This window comes from Patiria miniata, unplaced genomic scaffold, assembly GCF_015706575.1.
Source record: "Patiria miniata isolate m_02_andy unplaced genomic scaffold, ASM1570657v1 HiC_scaffold_3, whole genome shotgun sequence".
Lineage (NCBI taxonomy): Eukaryota > Metazoa > Echinodermata > Asteroidea > Valvatida > Asterinidae > Patiria > Patiria miniata.
This window is the reverse complement of record NW_024037069.1, coordinates 45,826,912-45,854,272: the sequence shown is the minus strand read 5'-3', so window position 1 is coordinate 45,854,272 and position 27,361 is coordinate 45,826,912. Positions and strand designations below refer to the sequence as shown.

Here is a 27,361-nt window from a genome sequence, read left to right as displayed (position 1 = left end):
GCTTGAAAAGTTTTCACACCTCAAAAGTAACAAGTCATTGTAAGCATTAATCATCGTGCCATTGCACGAGCACGCAAAGCCGGCCTTGCGGACCTGTTGCTGGAAGTCAAGCGCAGTTACCCACCTGTGAATGTCGCCCCCAACTCCTTGTTGATTTACGCAGCGTGCCGTACCACGACGCGCAGCGCCTCGTGCCTGCAGGGGTTGCCTCGAACATGATTCCCTTCAACAGTTCTGATCTCCCTGGTGCTTTTGCTTTTGCGTCGCACAATACAGTGCACCTGGACATCACTCAACACCTGTAGTCCGAGGGTTGATTGTTCGTATCCTTTGCGTGACACCTGTACTTTCGGCGGCAAGAGCGTCCCCCCCCCCCCCATCCCCCCAATCCAACCTTGTCACGTCAGGAAACTCACTGTCCCAGCTTGCATTTTAGCCTATGGATACAGGGGAATTACATGTATATGTCACCTGCAAAAGAAGCGTTCACGGATCATTTTACCGAGCAGCTAAAAACAGAATTTGGCAATCGCAAGTAGAAAAAAAACTTGCTCAGCCGAAATAGGTTACCAACCCAATTTTTATTTAATGAATATTGCCATGGCATAGGTTCCAGTGGTGGATCCAGGCTTTGGGTTTGGGGAGGGGGGGGGGGATAAGCCATTGCAGATAACGAATAAATGACTAATGGCCTGAAAGCAAAGAATCAACATTTGCAACACAGTAAACTCACGATAACTCAAACTTTGATAGCTTAAATCGCCATATAAGTAACACTTCATTCCCGTCAAGAGAATAGGATTTTATGTACATGAATAACTCGTAATATACAAATAGTGAGTGGATCAGCGTGGAATGGGAGGAATATTATCGCAAGGTAAAATCTGGACTTTTCCATTTCACGAGGCAAAGCTGAATGAACTGGAAAAGTCCAGATTTTACCAAGCGATAATATTCCTCCCATTTCACAATTGAAAGCCACTCAATATTTGTTTTATATAACTGACATATAGATCCTTGTCATCTGATATATTTGAACTTTTATTTCAATACAAAATTAGTGAAAAATGTATTTCTCTCTTCCAAACCACCTCTTCACGAAAATGTTTGAACCCAACGCTGTAGCGCTGGCTCCTTGAAACAATACGCGCAACGCTGAACGCGCACACCAGCATGCATTTGCACACAAATACCGCGTCATGGAACAAGACTGATCCTAACTGTTCAATAGTATTTCCCATTCCCCATGGGCGGATAGTACTTTTTGAGCCCCGGCGTGAATGGCAGTGATAACGAATGACTTGTGATTTGAGTTCCACCAATCAAATGACGAGGATCTGTATGTCGGTTATATAACTCGAAATACCCACACTGGTACCTCCATTTAGTTCGAAGTTTTGTTCAGCCAGTCCAAAGAAAACGCTGTCGCAACAGTCACAAAGAAGTGTAGAAAAAACGTGAATATTGTTTTCATGAGTCATTACTGCCCAATCCCCGTGCATGCTGCCATTGTGATTGGACAAGTCACAATAACCAGCTCTGTAACTGCAATAAGTCCTGGCTTTCGAGTTAGCCTGAGCGCTACTTCTGGCCCAGATGTAGCCTGCATGCCAGCAGCCCAATCAGACCCAATCGCTGGCTCTTTGCGGTGGCCATGTGACCGCACTGCAAACTTGAGGACTTCCCTTGCCTGGCTTTTGAGTTAGCCTGATGGCTGCCACTTGAAAAAGTGAAAAGGCTATGTCGGAGTCATAACACAGTCAATGACTAAATTGCAAAAACATCTTGAAGTGCACTCTAAATTTTACAGGATTGCCAATACACTGTACTACTTGTGGTTAAACCATACCTACTTTAATACATAATCGTTGGTTATTATGGGATACTGCAATTATAGTTTGTAACTTAAAGATAGAGTCCATCATTTGTAATGTGTACATTTTGTTCGTTTGAAGCAACAAAAGTGCTCAAAATCTAAAGAAGGATACTGAACAACTAACCTGATGAGGTTTCAGTTCAGCTTCAGCTGTATATTCCGAGAAAAACAGCATTCTAGGATCTCAATTTCAAATCAAAAGTTGCTGAATCATGTTTTGAATTGGGCCTGAATTCAGCGTCCGAGACACGTTCTCACTGAGCCGATTGCAGCTACGCGATGTCGCGCACTGAACCAACGAATTATAGCAACTGCGCGTGCGTACGCGTCGTGCCAATGCTTGCGCGCTTCGCCGAATTTACAAAAAGAACTTCTAATTTAAATTTCCTACGGTGCGTCTTAAGAAGCACCGTTGGAAAGGCCTTCTTTCGTTGTTTACTTCAAAATGACAGCTTGCCAGAAAAAAATAATTTCACAGGGAGTTTAGTCCCCTTACTATCTTTCAACTAAGTATGTTTTTCAACAATAATTACGCCAGTTAGCTGAAAATGATGGACTATAGCTTTAATGTAACCAGGGTTGTGAAAAGTAAAAAGAAATACAATTTACAACCTAACTTCTCGAAGCCTCCTCGCCTGCCCGCTCTCAAACCCAAGTCTTGGATCTGTTGAAGGTCATACTAAACCACAAACTTTTCCCATCAACTGTTTGAATAATTCAAGTGTGTCATCAGAGAGGAAGTCGAGGCCCCCTTGGGCCAATAAGAAGCGGAAGTTGTGGTTTTTAATGGTAGTTTCAAGACAGAAGTGTAGTTTCCCCAAGGGAAAATTGCCCACAGAGACACAGGAGGAAGCTTAATGCTCAGAATATGTGCTACTCAGCTAGTGTGTGTTTAGTTGCTTAATCTGATGTTGTGATTCTCTTTTTGCATCATGGAGAGTTTGGAGACCTTGTACATGTTTTGAATAAAGTTGGGAGGAGTAGTTTTTCGACAACTTCCTTTATGGGTCTATGAGTTATTGAGGTTTAGGGCATTGGCAACAGTAAATTAAAAGAAAGAGGTCATAGCCAAACAAAAAACATACTCTGGATTTTTTTTTTCTGCTTCAAAACCTTTTGTAGCTTTAAGAATCAGGTCGTGCCGTAGTTTCAGTTTCAGGTGTTGTTTTTGTTTCTGGCCAAGTCAACAACCGTCACTGATTGAAAGTGCACTCCATTCTTCTAACATCTGAGGTACATTGTTGCCTGGAGCCTTTCTGACTCCTTAAAAATCCTCCACTGTGCAGGAACCCACAAGCACGTTCTTTGAAGATAAACTTTCGAGGGGAATCAAGCATGGGCACAAAATAAGCCAATTTGGTATTTGAACTGTGCATGTGTTGAATATAGTGGGTCATTGGTTACTCGGGATAAACATAAATAGTGATCTCTAAGACAACAAAGACGTATTGGTTCTTTGTGGTACTTTCTGCAATTAATTTTGGTTAGTGCCACATTTAACAAGTTTTAAGGTAAGCAGCAACCTTTGATTTATGTCCGTCATCGGATGTCTATACTACTTCATCTTGTGAGAACGAAGCACCGAATAGGCTTGAGCTTGATTACCAGTGGCTGGGCGCTACCTTCCACAATCCAGCCAACCGAAATCCAAAACCTCCCGGTCGGTTTTAAAGCATCAAGGAGAGTAAGGGATAATGCCCATTCCGACAACATCCCAAAACATTACTTTACAATGAGAGAGGCTCCTTATTCATCCGTATGAATGGAGTCAGGTTTGCCTGGTGAGTCAGGTTGGTGTAGCGGTACTTTCTTCACCTTCCATCGCTGTGACCCGGGTTCAGATCCCGCCTGGGCCAACATGTGGATTGGTTTTCAGTCCCTACCTGATTTTGTTGGTTTTCCCCGGAATATTCTTCTGGGATTTTCCTCTCACCTCTAAAACTGTAATTTCTTCTCATTGTCTCCTCTCTAGGGTTTCTTCAATCTTGCGAGCTACAGCGCCTGGGGCGCTTTGGAGGAATCCTTGGTTTCATTACCAGAAATAAATAAATGTTCCTGTTTCTTTCCCTGTTGTCTTGCCACAGCCTCATCCAAGTCTAGGAAGGTGTCTCTGACCGACTCTGCAAGCAGCGACTCTCTGGCCAAGTCGGGCAAGTCACCCAAGACATCGGGATCGATCAGGAGTCCCCGCAGTCAGAACAGCTCTACAGAATTTGGTATGAATTACCAAGACAATTATGCGCTCCTTAAAAGATTCCTAACGTCTACTGACATGAGACAAAGGGTTTTTTAAGTTTCAGTGTCACCATTCTGCAGTAATAAACAGCTGAACAGAATATGGTATGAAACCATACAATTGCAAACCCCTTACAATGTTTTTGATATTAATTGGTACGAGACAAAAAGGCTTTTTTGAAGTGTCTGAACCCATTGAGTTTATGATTTCCTTCTGTGAAAAACTTTCTTTCCAAATTGTGAAATGTTGGCAAGGTGATATGCTAACAATGGAAACTTTATATAATTCTCTAGGCTACATAGAATAGTCTAGAATTGTTATGCACTTGTGATCAATCACGATAGGGTCCCATCGTATGATATCAAAGTACCACGTGGCCATCTGGTTTCCCTGCAATCGGCTGCTATTGCAGTAGCCAAGCGTTTTGGTTAGCAACCAAGTAGGACTTTTTTTTCACTTATAATAACTGAATTCTTTTATCAAATGGCAAAATGGCCACTACCTGTACTGTGTACGGTTGTCATATTTTTGCCAACCCAGCAGTGGGTGTTGGATCGGTGATCTCAGAGTTTTTGTCATCCATCACAGCTTTGAAGGCTTGCCAACTTAGTAACCAACAGTGCGCGAAGCTATTACAATCTTTGCCTACTACAGGTTGAGCAAAAAAATGCATCTCAAATGGCAGGATGAATTTTGGATTGAAGTTTTGCCTGTAGCACTTTCAAAATCTAGGATATGAAAGCCTAGTCATTAAGCTTTCTTTTAGTACAAGAATCATTCAAATTACTCATGTACTTTTCAAATTACGGCATTTTGAACACAGACATCGTTTTAAAGTTCTGTTCCACAGAGTTTTCAAAAAAAGTAAGTGTTCTTTCAGCAAAACAAAAACAATTCTCATAGGGATGCATGTGAATTGTTTAAGAACACGTACCTTTTTTGTGATCAGTGGAATGAACTTTAAAACGGCGTTTGTGTTCAAAATGCCGTACTTATCTTGTACTAAAAGAAAGCTGATTAATTTGGCTTTCTTGTCCTAAATTTTGAAAGTGCTTCAGGCAAACCTTCATTCAAAAATTGGTCCTGCCATTTGGGATGCATTTTTTTTTTACTCAGCCTGTACAGTGACGCCATTGGTGATTTTCTGGTACCCGGATGTTTGTAGGCTGGGTGAGATGGGTCAGTAGAGATATCTATTACATCATCAAAAATATTGCTTACTTATTATTTAATTATTAATTATTATTTTGTTACAGATACAGATAGCAGCAGCATCATCTGGCCGAGCACATCCACCACTGCCTCCACCTCCTCCAAAATCCCAGCCACCAAATCCAAATCCAAAAGCTCCAAGAAGAAGACCAAGGAGGCCAAGGTCAAAGATGGCAAGAAGGATGGGGCTAAAAGTCAGGGGTCAAGCGACCCAGCAGAGGATGCCACCATGGAGGCAATTGAGAACGTCATCCGCAAGTCTTGTGACGGTCAGGGAAGCAGCGAGAAGGAACCGGCCAGAAGCGGGCCACTGCAGCATGCATTGCATATATACGGTAGGAAAACTCGTTTCTCATCCTTTGAAGACAGGAATTAATTTGAAAGCAGTAGGGGCCGATAAATATGCTTACACTTTGGTATGCTTGGATATTTTTTATTGTAAGTTAAAAAACAAACGTAAAGTCCGTCACAAGCCAATGTGGCCCATCAGCCGGCGTTTATCTCCGGTTTCAGTAGCATGAAATGACTGAGAATATTTCCAGTCCCCCTGGATGGGATGCTAGTCCATCGCAGATTAATCCCAGCTAACGCCGTTACCCATTTATACTCCTGGGTGGAGAGATGCAAGTTGGGGAGAAGTGGCTGCTCAAGAACAACATCTGACCAGCAGCTGGATTTGAACCCCTGCCCTCTGATCATGAGTCACGAACCCTTACCACTAGGCCACACTCCATCACTATTTTAAGTAAATTTTGCTTAAAATCCTCTGTGCTTACTGCTTAATAAGATCTTGAGGAAATTCACATAGAAAGCCATATTTCCAGTGCGTTGTTAAATTAACAGCAAGGTTTGATATTCAAAGATAATTGGCATTAAGAAGTTTTAAATTTCTTCATAATATTCTTCATAATATAATTACCTCATAATGGGTAATATTTGGGCTTGAACCATGTTAGACAACTATATGTCCAGTGAAACCTAATGACACTGGCCCTTGGCTCTGAACAGTTTCACAAGCTTGAGAAATCTGTGAGCTCCTTGTAAACTTTTCACGACTTTGTGTCTTTGACAAAGCAGAGGATGACAGCGACTCACCCTGGGAGACCGCCATGATAGACGCCAAGCAGAAGAAGAACTCTGGCCACGCCCAACAGAAGGGTCTAGCCCTCCTGGCTGGCATCTCATCCCAGGAACTCATGAAGAGCGCCAGGCCCTCCAAGGAGAGCAAGACCTCCTCGGGCAAGGATGCGGGAGATGGGAAGACGACTGATGCCGACAAGTCCAAGAAGAAATCGGGCAAGACCAAGAAACGGAGCATCTCCCCTGCAACATCTGAACAAGGTTCGTCCCTTGTCGCATCCACACTGCTGTTTGTCGTACTCACATTTTCTCAAGATGATGGTTAGACCTTTACCAACTGAACTGTGGAGTTAACGGCTGTGGTTCTTTCCAAAACTTTTTCTCCCAAGTCACATGGATGTGTTTGTCCTGTGTTCAAAGTTTTGACTGCTGATACTCTGTACTGAAATTTTCTGAAGAAGTGCACAGTAAATGTTTTGCCTTTTAAATAAAAATATTATACAATGTGTAGAGTGTGTAGAGATAAATTTTAAGCATTTAATATTTATTCTTTTAGGTTTTATTGAATTTATTTTCAGTAAAGTTTATCTCTCATTCAAGGATTGGCTGATTATCTTTCAGGAACACCCAAGAAAGCAAGAAAGATGTCACCAGTAGTTTTTAAGAAGGAGAAGGACTTTGAATCGCCAAGCAAATTGCCCAAGTCTACCAAGTCAGTCAAAAAGAAAGAAAAGACCCCCAGCGAGCCAACACCCAGGTCGACCAGCGTCGTCAAACAGGAAAAGAAGGATCTTGAGGAGAAACCTTTCTTCAATGAGGAGATCTGGACCCGAAGACGAAGTGAGAGGATCTTCCTGAGTGACATCAGCCCTGGGGCGTCCCGCGATGCCAGTCCACTGGCCAAAGGTCATGATGTTGCCAAGACACCCAAGAAGGTCGGTGGCCCGCCTGCCAAGCCCAAGGGTCAGTCTGAGAGCAGCGGTGGGGAGCAGGGAGCCGGCAGCGACCACAGCAGTACTGCCAACATTGGGAGTGTCCTAGACGCGCTGAAGACGGACACGCTGCAGATCCGCAAGAAACTGGCCAGCATGTCTGCGCAGGAAGATGAAAAGGATGATGTGCCAAGAAAGACTAAGAAGAAACTGTCCAAGAAGCGAGATCAGGGCAAGAAATCCAGCAGTAAGCAAGATGGGAAGACTGACTCTGGAAGGTCCAAACACAATGATGACATTCTGGATAGCAGCTGCAGTGAGGCTGAAAACCTGCCACTCAGTAATTTCCTGGATCGCCAGAATCCACCACCTCCTCGATCATGCATCATCAATAAAGATGAGCTCCAGAATGGTTTAAGAGTCCTCATCCCGATTGATGGACTTTTTTATGCTGGTAATGTCAATGCCATTCAACCGCCTGACGTTTACGGTGTCATCTTGGATGGCGAGCGTGGTAGCAGACCTCATGTCTTCTCACAAGAGCAGATGCTGCAAGAGACTTTTGTCGATGTCAAGCCACTCTCAACTCGCTTTGTTCCAGAGGGCACTAGAGTCTGCGCCTACTGGAGCCAACAGTTCCGCTGCCTGTACCCGGGCACCGTTGTGAAGGGCACGCCCAATCCTAACGAGGACCCAAATTTTGTCTGTGTGGAGTTTGATGACGGAGACTCGGGTAGGATTCCCGTGGATCACATCCGGATGCTCCCGCAAGACTTCCCCATCGTCGAATTTGAACCCATTCCGGCCGAGCTCCAGCGGAAAAGGAGACGTCGCACATCGGATACCAGCTGCTCAACTAGTTACAAACTGGAAAAAGGGGACACAGATGAAGGTACCACTGCCAGCAAATCCAAGACCAGCTCACCCAAGAAAAAGTCAAAGATGACCGAATCCAACAAATCTGCTGCCGATCAGCATGAAATGGACAGAATCTCAGAGTCGGGTGAGGATGATGTCTTTCTACCACAAACTCAGAAGGTTCAGAGCAAGAGCAAAAAGTCCAAAAGCCACGACAAATCCAAGAAGTCATCCAGCAAGGTGGATTCTAAACTCAAAGAGAAGAAGAAGAAGAAAAAGAGGAAGAGAGAGGAAAGGAGGCAAGAGTCTGGCGATCGTAAGAGCTCCAAGCGTTCCTCCAGCAAGAGTCCCCGCCGAAGCCCTGCCAGGAGCCCCTCAAGAAGCCCAGGTAAATCCAAGAAAAAGAAGAGGAAGGAAGACCGCAAGAAGAAGAGCTCGTCCAAGCTTAGTTCCTCCAATGGCGACTCCTCTCCGAAGTCCAAATCCTCCAAGAAGAAGTCATCTTCATCCAGCAACAAGAGGAAGTCCCACCGCGACGATCGGCACAGCAGTTTCTGCACGGTGGAGACGGAGACTGTCTACTCCACCCATCCCATCAACGGTTCCCAAGTCTTAACTGAGGAGGAATCTGCTTCTGAGACGCCGACCTTCGACAATGGGAAAGGAGTCTGGAACAAACACCGGGATACCAGAGATCACAGCCTGGATGATTGGAGCTCCACAGACAGTAGCAAGGACTCAAGCAGCGACAGTGATGAAACAAGCTCCGACAGCTTGAGCAGCAAGGTAAGTTTCCGGATTTTTTCCCCAACAATCAGCATCTGAGACCCAACCAAACAAATTGAGTCTGATATAGCCAGAGTTTCATTTGCGATACACACCCTGAACAAATCTTGCAGTGGAAATGCATAGAAAATGTTGCTTTTTTCACCCACAATATTGTCCACATTCGTCAGGAGGTCACACTGAATGATATATCAAAATGGGCATGATCTTTGTATATTCGAACCTGTTATCTGTAAGACTCATTCTATGGGATCTGGTCACTTTCATATATAGCACTAATTGAATCATTTTTTTACCCCTGAAGCCCCATCATCCTTTTCAGCACTAAAAGCTTTTCAAACAGTTTTCCTCCAGTTCCCACAGATTTGAGCACATGCCCCCACTATCCGGGATATTAAAGGGGCAGAATCTGAAACTGCCCTAAAATAATCTATTCATTCTGAGAAAAGAGAAGTAATTGCAGTAAAGTCCCCTTCTTAAGGACACACCCATGATCCCCAAGCCAGGTTAAAGGGAATATACAACATTTGCAAACATCAAAAAACAAAACTACCAAATTATTATGAAACAGATTACTTGACTTGAAGTGAATGATAGTCTCAAGCATCCTGTGAAATCATGGCACCTGGTGTGCTGTCATTTTCAAGAAAAGTGAAATTTTTGTATCAATTTCAACGATGGTAACTGACTTTTCTTCAAATACTGCCCCCAACTTAACAAATTTAGTTTTATTTGCAATCATTACATATCCGTGAACAAGTACAGGTGCAAGCCAGCTAGTCTGGTTCCCTGACCTGACAATTCCCCAACCTCTTTAAAATGCTCTGTTTCATCTGAAGTATGGTCAGGGAACCAGACTACAAATACACCATTTTTTTTCTTGGTTTTTCCAGCATCTATGAACACTAAACTTTAAACAGGTCAGTGTAACAATATTTGCTATAAAATACTGACCCCTAAATCCATCCATTTCTGAAAATTACAGCAAAAGCAAATGTTGAATATTCCCTTTAAAACAGTCGTTTGACAGTGCCGCCACAGCCAATGTTCAATATTACGTAATTGTTCCCTTTAGAATATTCTGCCATTTGTAAGTGTCAATGAAAGTTTATTTTTCATGTTTGGTTTTAACCAACAGGACAACACCCCTCTCACACCGAGCCGCAAGAGCCGGTCCAGCATTCTGCCATCCACTAGCAAGATGACAGGTAGCCCTAGCCCTAGCCCTAGCCCCTGTAATGCAGTAGGTATGCATGGCTTTAATAATACACAGTCACGTCGTCTCCGACATCTCCATCATTCATATCTGCACCACCATCCTGACAAACGTTATTTGCCACCTCTTCCTTGATTTGCTAGAGGATATTATGTATTCTTTCATTTTTTACATCCATTTATAGGGGTTCAATTGTCTATGGGCCTTATCACTGATCTCTATATAAAGACTGGATAGCGGATAAAGAGCCACACAGTGAATGAATTTGACGCCATATTTGTGAGATCGGTGAGATCTACAAAGGACAAGTTGCCGTCTTTATAGACAGCATGATTACTTTTGTAACATCGCGGTTAACTTGACTTATATTTTGACCACCACCACTGACCAAGGTTTGCAATTTCTCTAACGTCGTGGTTTTACTTTTTAATGCCGCAGTTCACTTTTTCGGCGTTTTGGAAATAATAATCACTACGGAAATGTGTCCTATTTAGAACATCATAATATGTGTACGTGACCAAAATGCGCATCAACTGTTGATACAACGCGCGCTGTATATACGCGTAGAACGTTCGTATTATACGCGGCCATCTTCGTGAGACCGGGGGCGAATTGGTCAATATGCAAAGTCTACTGTGTGAATGGTGTATGGATATCTGCTATCCAGTCTTTATATAGAGATCAGTGGGCCTTATTCATGAGTCAGCCATATTGAATTAAGAGTGAGGTAAAATCTTCATATTTGGAACTTGCAAAGAAAAATGAAAGCTATGAAATAAAGTTACAAACTTGGCCTACTCGTGTTCAAAATCCTCCACAACAATGCGCCGGAGTATCTCATCGAGCTCATCCACCCGTACTCAACAGCACGCACCGGACTCCGCTCCAGTGAGCTCATGATGCTTCACGGGTCCAGGACCTCCACTCTTTCTCCTCAAGCGCCATGAGCGCCTTTTTTAGGTGGAAACCGGCGCTTTACAAATGTTTCTTTTATTATTATTATTATTATTATTACACATTATACCAGTCTGCTGTAAATGAATAATTTTAAATTTGTGATTAAACATACCCTAATGTTTTAAGCCACAAAAAATGAAAGTGAGGCTAGAATGTGTAAATAGTCTGGCACCATTCCATTCAACAGTTCACAATGAATAAATACATTCAGGGAACCCGACCAAAATGGCTTTCGCATGAATAAGGCCCATGCTCTGTTCTGCAATTCTTACTCGCACGATAATAATAGCTTGCTGAGTAGCTTGCACCTCTTGCACAGAAAAATTCCCACTAAGAAACTGATCATGGTTAGGACACTAGGGTCACCATCTCATAGCTGCACATAGTTTCAAACCCACCCACATTTACACTTCAAGCTAGTTGATGTGAAATTATTATGACTTAATTAGCCTTGGAGTGAAGCTCAAGGCATATGAGTCAGACATGCTCACAAAATATAAGTTTGGGAAGGGAAAAAGTGTGGTTTGCCAACGCTTTTCACCTTCTTTGTTCTTTGCTGAAGATCAGTCCCAAGCGAGCGATAAGTCGCAATGGCAACAGGCAGAGAGCAGTTTGCTCTCCTCAAAATCCCGGCTTGAGGTCTTCAGGAAAAAGACGTTTAATTAAATTTCCTTGTTCCTCCGCTTTCTTTTTCTTTGTCCAGCCTTTCTGCCTGCTCGACAGCTGTGGAACTGGTTCGGTAAAGCCACCCAGCGCCGTGGGGCTAAAGGAAAGGCTCGCAAAGTCTTCTACCGAGCGATCATGCGGGAAAATGAAATCATAAGGGTAAGTATTTGTGAGTTTCTTCCTTTGAATCGGTATGCGTAATATGGAGTTTACATCTGTGAAGTTTACACAGCGTGTTTTTAATTTGTGTTTTGGACTTCCATTCATAGAGTAGGAACTAGTCATCCGGAGATCTGTTTCTGGTGTCTTGAAATCCTGCTGTTAATTTAGTCTCGAATAGGTCATACTTGTATCTCGTTCTCATCTTGGAATTTGTTTGTTGCGTTGGAACACCAGCCGTTGACAGACTGATTCCAGTGACGACAGACATTCTTAAAGTGCCCCAGGGAAGGGAAAATCTACTTACAGCACCTCAAAACTTACAGCACCTCAATGCAACAGTCTCACTAAAGATTTAAATAAGCTGGTGTTTCCAGTGGATTGTTCCAAGCTGTCCAGGTTTTGAGATCGTTTCTGGCTACTTTTACATGTAAAGATATGTACTGGGTGCTTAAGAAAGCCTGTGAGAACACCTAAACCTACTCTGTCACTGTCAGGATTTAAACTGTAAGGTGACATTGGAATCAGAAATTCAAACACCAAATTGTCACGTATCCTTGTACATGTATGTGGCTGCCACTTAAATTTCACCTGTACTCTTGGGTGAAGGTTTGCAAAATGGGTCATCCTATAAATTTGGGGTCCACTTTTTTTCCCCCGTTACATCTGATCTGACATCTATGATTTTATAATACTGAAACACTACTTAATGCAGTCGTCCTCCAAGAGTGATTATGATTAGCAATGATACTTGAATGGCAAATTACGAAGTACCAAGTTAACATGGACGGAAAAGTGTCACACGTTAGACCCTAAATTTATGGAATGACCAATATGCATAGTGGTTAGGCATAGTGGCTTTATCAAATTGTTTGTGCTCATTCAACATTGTTGGTTCATTGTTGACCTTACATGAATCTGCAATTATGTCTAGTCAGCTATAATGACCAATATATGAATAACATATCCTAAAAATACTGAACACGGATTTATTATTTGATTCTCTGCTTTGCCTTGCCCCAACAGCAAGGAGACGCAGCAGTGTTCCTGTCGACAGGGCGCCCCCACCTGCCGTACATTGGTCGCATCGAGAGCATGTGGGAGTCGTGGGGCGGCAACATGGTGGTGCGCGTCAAGTGGTTCTATCATCCGGAGGAGACCAAAGGGGGGAGGAAGTCACATGATGGCAAGGTAGGAATGACCAGGCTGTGGCCGGTGTTAACACATGTATCTTTGGGAAGTGGTATCAGCCCTTGCCTTACCTTAGCTCCGTTACGAGTCGTTGGGGAGCCATTCTGACAAGCTGCACACCAGTCTGCTTCATCGTTGGCGGTCGTGGGCCAGTGCCTGGGTCGCTGCAAATGGTAGTCCTGTCCACTCCTCAATGTTGTCTGTCCAGCCCTTTCTTTGTCCGTCTCTTCTTTGGCTTTGTCGGTATCAAATGATTGGTGGTGCGCCCTTACATAGGCCTAACCCTTACATGTGTGTCATTGCAAACCATAGAAAAGTCTTTTTGACAGTCTTCTGCAGGACTGGTTTTACTTCAGATAAGGCGGGGGGCTGAACTGCTGACCCCCACCCCCACCCTTAAAATAACATAAAATGAAAAAATGAAAAATACAGAAATACCCTAATAAATTGCCTGGGAGAGGGAGAAATTTTGTCCACACTTACATTTTGTGGAACTTGTCGGAATTATACTGGATTTGTTTTCATGCTGAATTTTCTTGAACATTTGTCAAAATTGTTGTGAACACTGGTCCTTAACATTGTTTACTTAATAAAATGCTTAGAAACTCCCTGCAGTTTATAGCTCAAAATAGAGGACTGACAATTCTCAGAAAGCTGGGCGTCTGGCATCCATGGTTTTTTTTAAAGGCAAACCTCTGAATATATATTAGTGTTAATATCACTATAAATGAAGCAGTGTACAGTACATTCCAGCAACTTATCAATCTTCTACTTGCACACGGCGAGCATAGTATTATAGAAATGAGAAAGTCTGTAGAATACTTGAAACTTTCACAATTGTGCAATTAAATATTCTCCCTTTCACCAACAGATGGCGCTCTACCAATCCCTCCATGTGGATGAGAACGACGTCCAGACTATATCTCACAAGTGCGAGGTGCTCTCTGTGGACGAATACAAACGCTACGCCTCAGGCAAGAAGCACAAGTACACCATGGATTCTGAGGACGTGTACTATCTAGCGGGGACCTATGATCCCACCAGCGGCCACATTACGTCGGTGACTTAGGACATGGTCGTGTCATGGGTAGGGAGCTTGTTTTTGACTTTGAGGACTTTAAATATCACATAGCCATGGTTTACAAAGCAGGGATTTACAATCCCACAAGCGGCCATACCACATTAATGACATTTGGCAAGGGTTTTTCTTTAAAGAAGGGCTTGCCGTGGATGCTTTGGAGTTTTTTATTTGGCAGGTATCTAAAGCCCGTGGAGGGGGACTTGTAGCCCATGCAAGACCTATGGCCCATGCAGGAGGACCTATAGGTCATGTGTTGGGACCATGCTGAGGAGCTAGACCTATGGCCCATGCAGGGGGGGGGGGGGGAGGGGCTTATAGGTCATGTGGAGAGACCTGTAGCCCATGTGTAGGGAACTATGGCCCATGCAGGGGAACTGTAGCCCATGTGTAGAGACCTATGGCCCATGCAGGGGACCTGTAGCCCTTGTGTAGAGACCTATGGCCCAAGCAGAGGGACCTATAGCCCATGCAGGGCACTTGTAGCCCATGTGTAGGCACCTATGGCCCATGCAAGAGGAGACCTATGACCCATGCAGGGGACCTGTAGCTCATGTGTAGGGAACTATGGCCCAAGCAGAGGGACCTATAGCCCATGCAGGCCACTTGTAGCCCATGCGTAGGCACCTATGGCCCATGCAAGATGAGACTTATGACCCATGCAGGGGAACTGTAGCCCATGCGTAGGGACCTATGGCCCATTTAGGGGGGGGGGATCTATAGGCCATGTGTAGGGATCTGTGGCCCATGCTGAGGGACCCATAGCCCATGCAGGAGATTTGTAGCCCACATGTAGGGACCTATTTTGTAAGATGCCTTCTTATTGGGCTAAAGTAATGTTAAAAAAGATTTAAAATCTGGCTTTGTCACCAAAGGAGAAATTGAAGTGCATACAAGCCACGGCAATATGGAAAGGTTGATTTGAGATTTATTAACCAAATTGCATCCCCGTTTTATTGTAAATCATTTTATCAAAATATTTTTTTTAGAAATCAGGTACAAGGTACTTCAAACACCTTAAGATGTGAATTATAAATTTGTCAAAATTATATGGGGAATAAATTGTTTTTTTAAGGCGTTTAGTCCTTTGATATTTTTATGAGATCGACACCACTGTGTTAATTTTACAAAATGATCAAGAGCTGATCTTGAATTTATTGTGGAGATATTTTTATGTAAAGTGCACAAATTGACGGTTTAATGGGCAGATTTAAATTGTGTTTTACGCAAAATGTTTTTGAAACTTGCACTTGTTGTTGTACGCTCATTTTGAGACCAGATTTTTAGATCGTACATGTTTTGAAATCTTTATCATCAAATTTGACGTAAAATGTCATAATTTTATATAATTTTAAATAGATTTTAAGAGCGAGTTTTAAAAGTAAATTTTACTTTACATTGGGATGAGGTTCCACCAGTTTTTTTTCCAAGTTTTTCTCTGTGATTAAAACAGAGTGCAAATGAATGTTAGGTGTTGCAGAAAACCAGACATTTTGGCCTTCAAAAACCATTGGACACAATTTTATTTGCCGAGAAGATAATTATAAATCTATTCATTTCCTTGTTTAAAAAAAAAAAGGAATTTTGTTTTTCTAAGGAGGAAATTAAATCCTCTTTTTTGTGGCCCTTTCGTTGAAATAAACGTATGGAGCCTTTACCAATAACTATCTGTAATTATACCAAATGTTAATATCAGTGTCTGTAATTAACAAAATATGTACAAATAGATGAATATTTTCTGGTGTAAAATGATTTCAAAAAAGGAGGTTTTGATCTATAACTGTATATTTATTTGTACATAATGTGGCGGCCTCTGCATAATAAGAAGAGACATGTAAATACTGTACGTGCTATACATTTTGTTGTGTGTATTAACCCACCTGGTTTCTTGCGAACAGCGATTATTTTTTTTCTCCAATTTTACTGATCAATCCAAATAAAAGTTTGTATTCAGCCCCAATAAGGAGGAAATAATTGTTTGAATTGATAACGATCAGAGATATTCTATCAGAAAATTGATTTTTAAGGTTTAGACAAAGACTTCAAAATTTTTATATAGTTTAACTTTGCTTTGTTTTTCGGGTGTTTTTGCGCCGACTCTACAGGAAAGGTCAAAATTTGATTCAAGATTATTATTTTTTTTTTTTGCGTTGATAACAAGGAAGACAGAAGATAGTTGGTGGGATAGAAAGCACAAAATGAAAAGAACAGTTCCCTTTTACAACTTCCAGCCATTTTGAGGGGGTTATGATAAATCATCTTATGTTAAACTGCCAGAATGTCGACAATTGTAGTTCTTGTTCTCACTGCGAACATGCATGTAACCACATGTAACCACATTAAACAGCTTCTTCAATTGGCTAGATTTAAACCAATCAGCAGATGTGCTTTACAGGCGGACTCCTGATTGGTTGAGTGACATTCATTTATGGATACTGAAGAAAGTTTATGATCGTTAAAAATGATTTATTGAATAGATTGTAAACCTGTTAATTCCTTTTGGACGAATTCCACAAGAATTTTGTTGGATTTTGTCAGATTTTATAATTGGTGGTGTGTTTCGCACAGTGTATTAATGATTATTAAGTAATAATTGCTTCAAATTCAGTTCTTAAAGAATATTTTGATGAGAAGGATGGTTTCAGTATTGGCAGCTGATATATACTAGAACATGTGTTGTGCTCTATTGGAGTTTAAAAAAAAGAAAAGACAAAAATTGTATTTGAGACAAGAAATCCATGTGCGTTGCCATGGCTCCTTGCACCAAATCAAGAAACAGAACAGAATCTGTTTTTATTTTGAATAAATGATTAAAATCTATCAATGTGTGTTTCCTTGTGATCTTTTGTATCTGATAGTGGTCATTTTTTATTACATTACTGGTTGTTTCATTTATTACATTCCTCCCAGAAATTATTACATTACTGGTCAATATATCAACATTACTGGTCGTTTCATGTATTACATTACTGGTCGTTTCATGTATTACATTACTGGTCGTTTCATTTATAACATTACTCCCAGAAATTATTACATTACTGGTCGATATTACATTACTGGTCGTTTCATTTATTACATTACTGGTCGTTTCATTTATTACATTACTGGTCGTTTCATTTATTACATTACTGGTCGTTTCATGTATTACATTACTGGTCGATATTACTACATTACTGGTCGATATTACATTACTGGTCAATTTTTGTTACATTACTGGTCGATATTTATTACATTACTGGACAAGTTTTATTACATTACTGGTCGATATTGCATTACTGGTCATTTTTATTACATTACTGGTAACAGGAACGTCCACAAATTAACAAAATTATAGAAATGTATATCTATTACTGGTCAGTATTATATCACTGGTCATTTTTATTACATTACTGGTCATTTTTATTACATTACTGGTCGATATTACATTACTGGTTGTTTCATTTATTACATTACTGGTCGTTTCATTTATTACATTACTGGTCGTTTCATTTATTACATTACTGGTCGCTTCATGTGTTACTTTACTGGTCGTTTCATTTATTACATTACTGGTCGATATTACTACATTACTGGTCGATATTCATTACATTACTGGACAATTTGTATTACATTACTGGTCGATATTGCATTACTGGTCATTTTTATTACATTACTGGTAACAGGAACGTCCACAAATTAACAAAATTATAGAAATGTATATCTATTACTGGTCAGTATTATATTACTGGTCATTTTTATTACATTCCTGGTCATTTTTTTTACATTCCTGCTCGATATTACATTACTGGTCAATATTACATTTAATACTGGTCGATTTTACATTACTGGTCATTACAGGAACGTCCATAAATGAACAAAATTAAAGAACTGTCATCTAATATATTTCTTAATGTATTTCTAGATATTTTTATCTAGATAATTGTGAAATGCTGAAAATTCTCTTACAAATTAATTGTTTAAAAAATAAGTACAAAAAAGATGTGTGAAAATCAACCAAAGAAGAATATTCCCGGTACATGGATTGAATATAATTCCTTTAATAATCTAATACCTTAATCGCCCCAAATTACAAGAATAACATTTCAGCCAATCAGATGAATCAAACGATCTCGAGCCTTTAACAGCAGCCTATATTATTTTATGACTTAACAGAGGTTTATTTGGGGGGGGGGGGTTGGTAACAATATGAGATTATTTTGCAGAAACGGACGAAAGAATTCAACAATTAATCCAGGATTTAGCTCCAATGCTGCTCATATGCAAACAAAGTTTCATCTTTGAGAATACGCTAGTGCTCAACCACAATTTTGACAAAAACGGCAAGGGGTGACCCTTGACAATTTTCCTGTTTAGAAAAGAAAAACAAGAATGGTTAAATAACTGTATTGCTACGTCATCTTATATGATTTTTGTTGCATCTCTAAAAGACAACAAAACCTTTTTTAAATGTTTATGTACAAATTGGTAAGGTGCACGGGGAAGATAATCACTGCATAGAACATGAACATTACTTCGAAAAGTAGTTTCATTTTATCCCTCAAAGTCGTAAACGTGTATTTTTGAGAAAAATAGCCAAAATAAAAAAGTATATCTTCGTTTTTTACGTGTTTCCCTGCGAAGAAATCGAGCTAAAAGGTGTGGGGGGGGGGGGGGGGGGGGGAATCAACGCCATAGAAAACAATCGCATTGTAACCATCTGAAAGTAAGCTTGTTAACCCTAAAAAGGCCGGGTTATTTTGACCATCTCTCAGCCGGGGGGGAGCGGATTCCCCCCCCCCCCCCCTTAGATCTTGGCCATGGACTATAGGTCAAAGGGTTTTGGAATTATGGCAAATTACTTAATCATATGTACGAATGGTAATTCTGCTCTGTGTACACGATGTATATAGGAAACTATTCAGGTTTCACGGCGCATAACGCCGGGTTTTTTTTACACGACGTATATGGGAAAATTCAGTTTTCGCCGGGAATATTTTTCGCTGCGTTGCGCAACCCGTTGTCCGAATTTTCTTTTTTTTTTGGTATCAAAAGATGCGCAAGGCTCAAGTCATAACAGCTCGGGTCGCCAAAAAAAATCAAGGCTATCGTGGAAAAAGTTGAGGGGGCGGATTCCGCCCCGTCCTTTTTAGGGTTAATATATCTGTTCTAAAAGAAACGTTGATTTATTAAAGAAGTAAGAAAACATGAAGGAATTTAGTGTTTTAAAATAAGGGAATAAATGTGTGCTCGAGAGGTTTTTATCACTCTGTTTAATACCGCTTAGAGTCTGGGTGCTGATAATTACCCGAGCCGGAGGCGAGGGTAATTATCAGCACCCAGACTCTAAGCGGTATTAAACAGAGTGATAAATACCGACCGAGCACATATTTATTCCCATTCATAAATACCTTATCCGTAAAAAAATATCAAATAAATCGTTCAAAAAATCCCGATTTTGTTCAACAAGTTCACTTCATGCTTTTTGAAACATCCCTCTAGCAAAATAATGGAGTGTTCAGCTGGCGATTAAGATGTAAACAACCCTTTTATGGAGATTGACGCGCGCGTAGCATGTTCTGCGCGATGTCACGCAGAACGCACCTGGGACGTTGCGTTTTGAATTTAGAACTATAAAATTCTGACTCGCATGTAGTGTTGCGCATGCCTACGTGAGGATTGTGAACGTTCAACCAATGAAACGGTAAGAGGCACTGGATTTTTAGGAGTCCACATTTTGTTGTGACACTGGAAAAGTGTTTAAGACCAGCTAGCCATGTCTTTATCATCCGTTTAAGACCGGCCACGTGACGGGCTCTCGACCAATAGGAATAGCTAAACTGTCTGAGGTATTTATGAATATAAAATAAAAATTCGTAAGGCACTGAGTGATTTCAAATCATCAATGCATTATCATGAGACACACATTTTTGCCTGTAACTGTGTTTAAAGTGATCATGATGACTGCATGGCAGTGACATCTCAATCGAAATGTCATCAAGAAGATTTTTATTGGATTGGTGGATAATTGTATTGGTGGATATTTTTCACCAACAGATTTTTACGTGTGCATATATAGAGTTCCTGGAACTTTGTCTCGTGTCAACATCGAAGTAAATCAAGTAAAACTTTTTTTTTCTTCAAAGAGTAAAAATTTCAACCTAAAATTCACGCCATCAGATACCGCACCAGTAACAAGACGATTTAGAGTGATTTTATCCAACAGATTAGATCGAACTTCACTCCATTTTCGACTGGAGATTAAAAAAAATGGAATTATTGTCAATCTTAGATCGTCAGATTTTTACGGTGAAAATGAGGGGGGAAAACCCAAAACCATAGATTTCTATACCTTTTACCCTTTAACATGGGCGTCGCCAGGATTTTTTCTAGAGGGGGGCACAATTTGTTTTGCCCCAAAATGCTTGTGTTTCTCAACACATTCTCTATTTATCAGTTTTAGAGGGGGGCAGGGACATTTTGCCCCCCCCCCCCAACTCATTAAATTTACATCACTTTGTCTTCGCGCCTCTTTTTCTTTTCTTTTGTTTCTTTTTTTCTTCCTTTTTTTTTTTTTTTTTTTTTTTTTTTTGCTTTTCCGGGGGGGGGGGGGGGAAGTGCCCCCCCCCTCGCGACGCCCATATGCCCTTGAATACACGCAGATGCCTCATTATGATCGTACACCCCAAAAAAATTGGCCAAAAAAAAAATCCCTACCTACCCTTACCCTATTTTCGAATGCACTGTAATTGGAAGCAATACCATTTGGGGGGGGGCTTAGCATCGAAACCGAGGCTCTCAGCACTAAGCCATTGTATGAATTGAATTCATAATCCTCTTAACAAAAGAGAGCACTGGGGCCCTCGGTTCCAGTGCCAATTTGCAACTCGTTTATAGTCTTGCCTTAGTAGGTCACTACTCTCCGTGTTGATGGCACAGAAAGCCGCAACACCGCGGGACTAATTACGCCCGCTACGGTAGTTAACGTCAACGACCGTTTGTGTGCGTCGCGGGTATATCTGCAGGGTTGGTCCAACGCGGTAGGGCCCTGTCTGTAGGCTACCACCGCGTGGCCCAGATACATCTCGCCGGGGAATCTGCTCAAATCCGCCCGCCGCTGCGTTCCATGCCGGCGGTCCCAGTCAAGCCAGCGTGTCGTACATGGGTTGACTGCCTCGTTTTTCTTTCTTCTTTTTTTTTTAATCGACTCTAGCCCGAGCAAAGAGAATGTGGATCTTTTCAACTTCAAGGGCGCTTGCTCTGGATAAGTTTTTAAAACCCGTGTAAAGGCCTATCGATGAAACATTTTCAGGAGAAAATAAGCAAAATGCCACTGTTAATTATATCAAGGGCGGATCCCGAACAGAATTTTTTTCGGGGGGGGGGGGGTGTTGGTTCCCAAAATGACGGCGTGGGATTCGGGGCCCGCTTAAGGGCCCCAACATGTTGAATTCTAGATCCTTTGTGGTGCGATCTGAGGCTATTTCTGACCACTTTAACCAAATCTTTTGGAGGAAAATATGGTGGTGTACGCAGTGCCTGCCTTTATTGCAACGCCACTTAAAAAAGAAAATGGTTTCGGTTTGTTTGTTTGTTTGTTTTTTTGGGGGGGGGGGGGAGGGGAGGGGGGCATGGCCCCCGTTGGCCCCCGATCCGCCATTGGATTGTATAATGCTTTACATAATATTTATTTAAGCTCATTTCAAGCTAAAAATTTCCATGGATTTTAGTAAATAAAACAAACACTTATTTTTGTCTTAATCTAAGCAAATAGGCCGTGTATTGGTGCACTGCAATCACCAGTACGTGTGCAGAAAAAAACAGCACAGAAATATCTGATATTCGAAAGGGCCGCGGGACAGACATGTTAAACTGCACCACGCGTTCTACCGTCCTGTTTTAAAATGTCACAGGTGCAGTGTTTTTTTTCTCCTTTTTTAAATCACCACCCCAATTTAAATTTCCGGTACAACTTCCTTGCCTAATGTTCTGAGCTTCCCCGCTAAACTCGAGGGGCAATGACACTCGTAGTCAACATGGCACTGCACTTTGCGACCGCGTCGACGGCGGGCCGGCCCTCCCGTGTTCCGGGGCCCGTCACTCTGCGGTGGGGAGCCGCTTTTATACCGAGACCGACTCCGGCAAAAGATCGGGCCCTGTTGGCTCCCGGCAACGCGGCTCAAAGACCCCGGCAGCAGCTCGCTAAAAGCTCCCCTATACGGAGTCATCGTTATTATGATTACAAGCCAACGACAAGTTAATTTCCGCTCAGAATTGTATCAATGGTTTACAGCTGTTGCGAGCGGGGCCAATGATGGGGCACATCAAACATGGTTTCAGCAGGCATCCCGTTGATCCGTTTTCTTGCCGGGACACACCAAACAACGCTCGGTCGTTATGTATACCCTGGTTTATATTATACAAAATTCAATTGAATCGATCAAAATGTGTGGCATTTTGTACGTGAGGAAATTAAGACCGATATTTTCACCGTCGACCAAAATGTCACACTATTGGAAAAAAAAGTCGGCACGAAGCCCTCAAATATTTTGTTTCTCAAACGGTAATACTCTCCCTTGTCATTTTTTTCTTACTTTGACTTTAATGGTTCATGTAGGCCTAGTATCATTAGCACAAAATTACAGTAGTTGAAGGCAAAAAAGGTCTTTCAGATACATGTAATAGAAAGGGTATATAGGCCTACAAGTTTCTGGGTCCGGGAAGGGGGGAGGCATTAATGATCACTCTAAAAACGTGCCTTCCCCCTTCCCCCCCCCCCCCCCCCCTTCCCCGTCTGCATCTGTACTCGGTAAAATGGCGCCGGGGAAGGTTGCCCACAAACCCACCAGATACCTAAGCGTGCTTAGTCACTGCAAGTCAGCAAGACTATTTTTGAAAAACAAAAAATGAACAGCTTTGACAAATTATTATGAAATATGAAAACAATAACTATAGATTCCCAACAGTAAACAATCACCAAATTAATCAACTTCAAAAGCAGAAATTAAACCTCCAATAAATCATGGTCAACCTTAAACCCATGCAACGCAAGGGATGATATTGTTCTATTATTTTATAAACATCAATTTCCATTTTGTTATTAAATCATTCTCGTTATCGATTCATTCGTTTTGTTTTAAGGTTATACCGGGGCCTTCGGACCTAAAAGGGACATACAAGTTCCCTTCGTATATATCTAGGGTGGATCAAAGTTAAATGTTCTGAATCAAAGAGTCAGAGGTTTGTGGATACGGGTGATACCATTGTGACTATCAATCTCGTCTGTGTTTATGAAGAGTTTCTGCTTTCGAAATAACCGACAATGAACTCCGTGTAGTTAGCAACCATTTTTCCTATATTGTATGAGGAATCTATAGTTTCTGGACGTCGACGAGTACACAATTTATACACAAAGGAGAAAGGTCAACTTAGATAGTTCCAAAAAGAAACCGTTGAGAAACGTTTTCTCAACGTTTCAAACGTGTCTAACAGTATCCGACTGAGCCAAAAACGTCGAGAAAAAAATCTTTCAACCGTTTCTTTCAGCATCAACATTTCTTCGCAGATGAAATTAATAGGCCTATGCATGTCATCGGCAAACCCCATTCTTGTATTCATTCCTCCATACTTCTTTGATCTTAATATGAAACGGAGATTCGCATTCAACTCCAAACTCTATTCACGAGAAAAAGCTGTAATGTAGGCCTATACAATAACGCTAAAAAAATCCAATATATCCATAACGGCACGTTTTCACACCTTTAATGGTTGTAAGGAACCAGAAATCAAATAAAGTATACTTGCAAACATAATACTTAAAATAGTGTCATAATTATTACAAAATTTGGCATAATAAGCAAACTCCAGAATGGGCCTACAGTGCTATGTCCATCGCCTATTACGATAAGAAGTGTTGGAGAGAATCTACGAAACGTGATCCAATGAAGCTCAATAGAGAACCACTCCGCATAAATAGCATGCCAATCTGGTTTGTAACCGAATTATGTTTAGCTTTTTTCCCCCTTAATAAAGCAGATTTCTGGTAGCTCCAAGGTATGGTCCCCAGAACCACGAATAAGCGTGCATGCTATCAAGAGAGGCGACCCGCACCCGAATCTAAGCTAAGAAGAAAATCTATGCTGCTAGTAAAATGCTGCTTGGTATCATTACAGTCACAAACCGGTTACATGGCTTTAAAATATACCCATTTCAGATAGCATTCCAGAGTCGCGTTGGAACCAAAATAGTTGTAGGTGCGACTCAGGTTTTGGTTTCAAACGCAGGCAAATTTTCCGTTGACTAGACGCTAAAGTCATTCCGAACGGGTGCAACAATCAATCTTATAACTTCATTGCTCCTGGTTCACACATCGAGCTTGTCGTGTACTAAACGCCAACATCCGCAATAATTTGATACGGCGCGACTTCGGAACGCCTGTCTGGAACGAGTGCAACATACCGCAAAAAAATCTTTAATTATTAACATTTCAAAACGAGAAGGTAATCGAATTTACAAGCCGACTCACTACTCGCACCGCTGAACGCAAAAATACCCATCTTGGATGGCAAGTTAATTATTTTACAAAATATCGTAAATGTAGACGAATTTCACATTACCCTCCCCTCCCCCCTCAGTGCCAAGCCATTGCCTTTCTGGTACACTCTCCTTTTTTTTTTAAATCATCGACACACAAAAAAGAGCACTATAAGGCCGTTGGTTTCAATGCTTATATATCTGAAATTCGTCTACATAACGTTCAGAACACAAACACTCTTATACAATACATTAATTATTTTACAACTTAAGGATAAAAACATGTTCACGGCAGGATGCGGTCCTGTTTTGATGATCGGGTCATGCAAAGTCGAAATGCTCAATGGTCCTCAAACGCAAAGGTGATTTTCAGGAGAAGTTCAATCGAGAGATGATATCTGGTGTCATACACACATCATATCGGTATTGTTAGCAGTTTAGTCTCCATTGCGTATCACCAATAGTTGCAAGCAATATCATAGATAGCAAGATGTTAATACACATGCAGTTTATATAGATAATACTGTTTCTCCTTCAAGTGCTAAGCTGGCGGATTTAAGAAGGCAATGATGAAGATAATTAAGTTCCCGTGTCGCAGGTACAAACGCATTCAGAAATGATGGGATAAGGCACTTTGAGCCATCGGCACTTGTTTCGCTTCTTGGAGGACCTGTCTTCTAATTCTTCCGGTGTTGCTGACCGACAATGCCATCTCAGCAGGGTGATGGTGTTGGTTTCACCGGGCACGCAGCTCATGCCGGACGGCCAGGAGCACTGGCGGGCCACGCACGCGCCGTGTTTAACCCAGGGCGGCCAGAACAGCGGTCCGATGTCTACCCACTCGTAGCGCACGGGGCAGCTGGCTCGCTCCAAGAGCCAGATTTCAAGGGCCCTCCTGGTGGCCGCCGAGAAAGAACCAGCCACGTTGTTGGGCGAGTGCGACAGGTTGAGATTGCGGAGCTCATTCTGCAACCAGACCGGCGTGTCGGAGCGAGTTGCCGGGTTCGACTCCAGCTCCGACCCGTCACCGGTAGGTGACGATGATGAAGGGGCGTCTATCGACATCCACCGCGGGTCAAATTCGGACTGCAGACGGCGTTGCAGTTTGCTTGGGTTCAGGTCTTTAGAGCGTGGCAGGTTGATGATCCCGTCCACTATTTCTCTGGGTAAGGGCAACGGTTGGGCCCTGTCGCTGACAATCAGAGGTCTGGACAAAAGCAACGGAGGACTCCTCTTGGAGTTGCCGGCTGTGCCTACACCGGCCATACAACACAACGCCAGCAGGACAATCATGTTTTTGAGGAAAACCCCTCGAAATATCTCGACCAGGTGTTTTTCGTCTCAAAGAGCCGAGAAAATTGTCTAAGACATCGCTAGTGGAAGTTGTGGCGCCGACAGGTAAATCGCTACACTCGCAGCTGTGTTTCTCTCATGGAGTGTGGGTTATTATGGATGGTATAGGCTCGGTGAAAGTCATGTTTATTAGTCTAGCATGACGCAGTTGATACCTGTGTCAACCCACAATGAATCATTGATACATGGTTAAAATTATAGTCTCGGCTGGGCTCTGCGCTATATATGAAAGAACAGGAGAGTATAGCGGGCAATCAAGCATAGACCGTGCCGTCTAGTCTGGGCTAGGCCGGCTGGCGCGACCGCTTGGCATCTCGTCTCACGTCTAAATGGGAATGGGAAATCAGAGACAATTGGGAGTTGTAAGCGTATACAATAGTTTTTGTTTTCTTCCCCCGTGACGGGGGTTGGTACATGGTGTGCCTGAACTTGGCAGCCGCGGGTAATATTAGGCAGAAACCCGTGATGATACTTCGCCGTGATAGATCTGTAGAGTCTAACCACGCATGTGCACACGGGCTCGTGCTCAAGCAAGCCTGTACACGCCGCACATGCTCAATCCAGCGAGCTCAAGTTCATCACGGGACCGGTTCCAGCACGCACCCCGGACCCATCTCACTGTGACATCTCACGTCATACAGTTATCCCGGCTGTACGTGTTCGTCAACCATGACCTAGATCACGGCACTTGGCTCTGTCTCATTATACGCTCCTCTATAGCTGCCGCAGAGAGCTCATTGTGATTGGTTGAGCGTGCGAGAGGGTTGACTGGAGTTTATTCTGTGGCTAATGGGGAAGACGCACGAACGTTACTCGTCTATCACGGTTTAAAGCAACGACGGTGGCAGGTTTACGGTTTCCTTATCGAGCGAAACAATCTGGGAACGAAATTCAAGAAAGATGCCGCATACACCCACAAGTGTAAAATAATAAATATGGGTCCCGTACAGGTGTTTTCAATCGATGCGTCGCAGGTGCAGGTGCAGAATATGTAATTAAGGGGGCACGGACTGGTACCGTAAATGTCACAATGACGAACGTTTTGACAGGTGGGACAAATGGGCAGGGTGGGGCTAGGCACAAAGATGAGTTGGTACGTGGTAAGGTAGAGTTGCGATGCTAGCCCAACCCAAACATTTGACCTAGTGTTAATATTTCGAGTAGTCTATGGAATATCCCCTTGATATGCGAGCGGATTCGGCAATTAATTATGCAAAACAAGACTGCGTCTTGACCTCGAGATTCTGACCAT

General features: G+C 42.2%; 2 protein-coding genes across 8 annotated transcripts in view; one reads left to right on the top strand and one right to left on the bottom strand.

Annotated features, from left to right (window-relative positions):
* The window catches only part of LOC119738340, an 80,313-nt gene extending 63,242 nt beyond the window's left edge, over nt 1-17,071 (top strand). For 6 of the 7 annotated variants that reach the window (XM_038213193.1, XM_038213190.1, XM_038213196.1 and 3 more), the window contains 8 exons: nt 3,961-4,092; nt 5,369-5,659; nt 6,402-6,665; nt 7,026-8,980; nt 10,119-10,227; nt 11,857-11,978; nt 13,005-13,169; nt 14,041-17,071. In XM_038213193.1, the coding sequence (XP_038069121.1) occupies nt 3,961-4,092; nt 5,369-5,659; nt 6,402-6,665; nt 7,026-8,980; nt 10,119-10,227; nt 11,857-11,978; nt 13,005-13,169; nt 14,041-14,238 (3,236 nt within the window). In that variant the 3' untranslated portion in view covers nt 14,239-17,071. The remainder of the gene's footprint in view (nt 1-3,960; nt 4,093-5,368; nt 5,660-6,401; nt 6,666-7,025; nt 8,981-10,118; nt 10,228-11,856; nt 11,979-13,004; nt 13,170-14,040) is intronic. The other variant, XM_038213194.1, reaches the window with a different exon arrangement.
* A 7,818-nt stretch (nt 17,072-24,889) lies between these two features.
* On the bottom strand, nt 24,890-27,022 carry LOC119736981 (noggin-like). Its single transcript, XM_038211028.1, has one exon. The coding sequence runs from the start codon at nt 26,047-26,049 to the stop codon at nt 25,336-25,338; it is 714 nt and encodes a 237-aa protein (XP_038066956.1). The 5' UTR covers nt 26,050-27,022; the 3' UTR covers nt 24,890-25,335.
* Nucleotides 27,023-27,361: the final 339 nt, after the last annotated feature.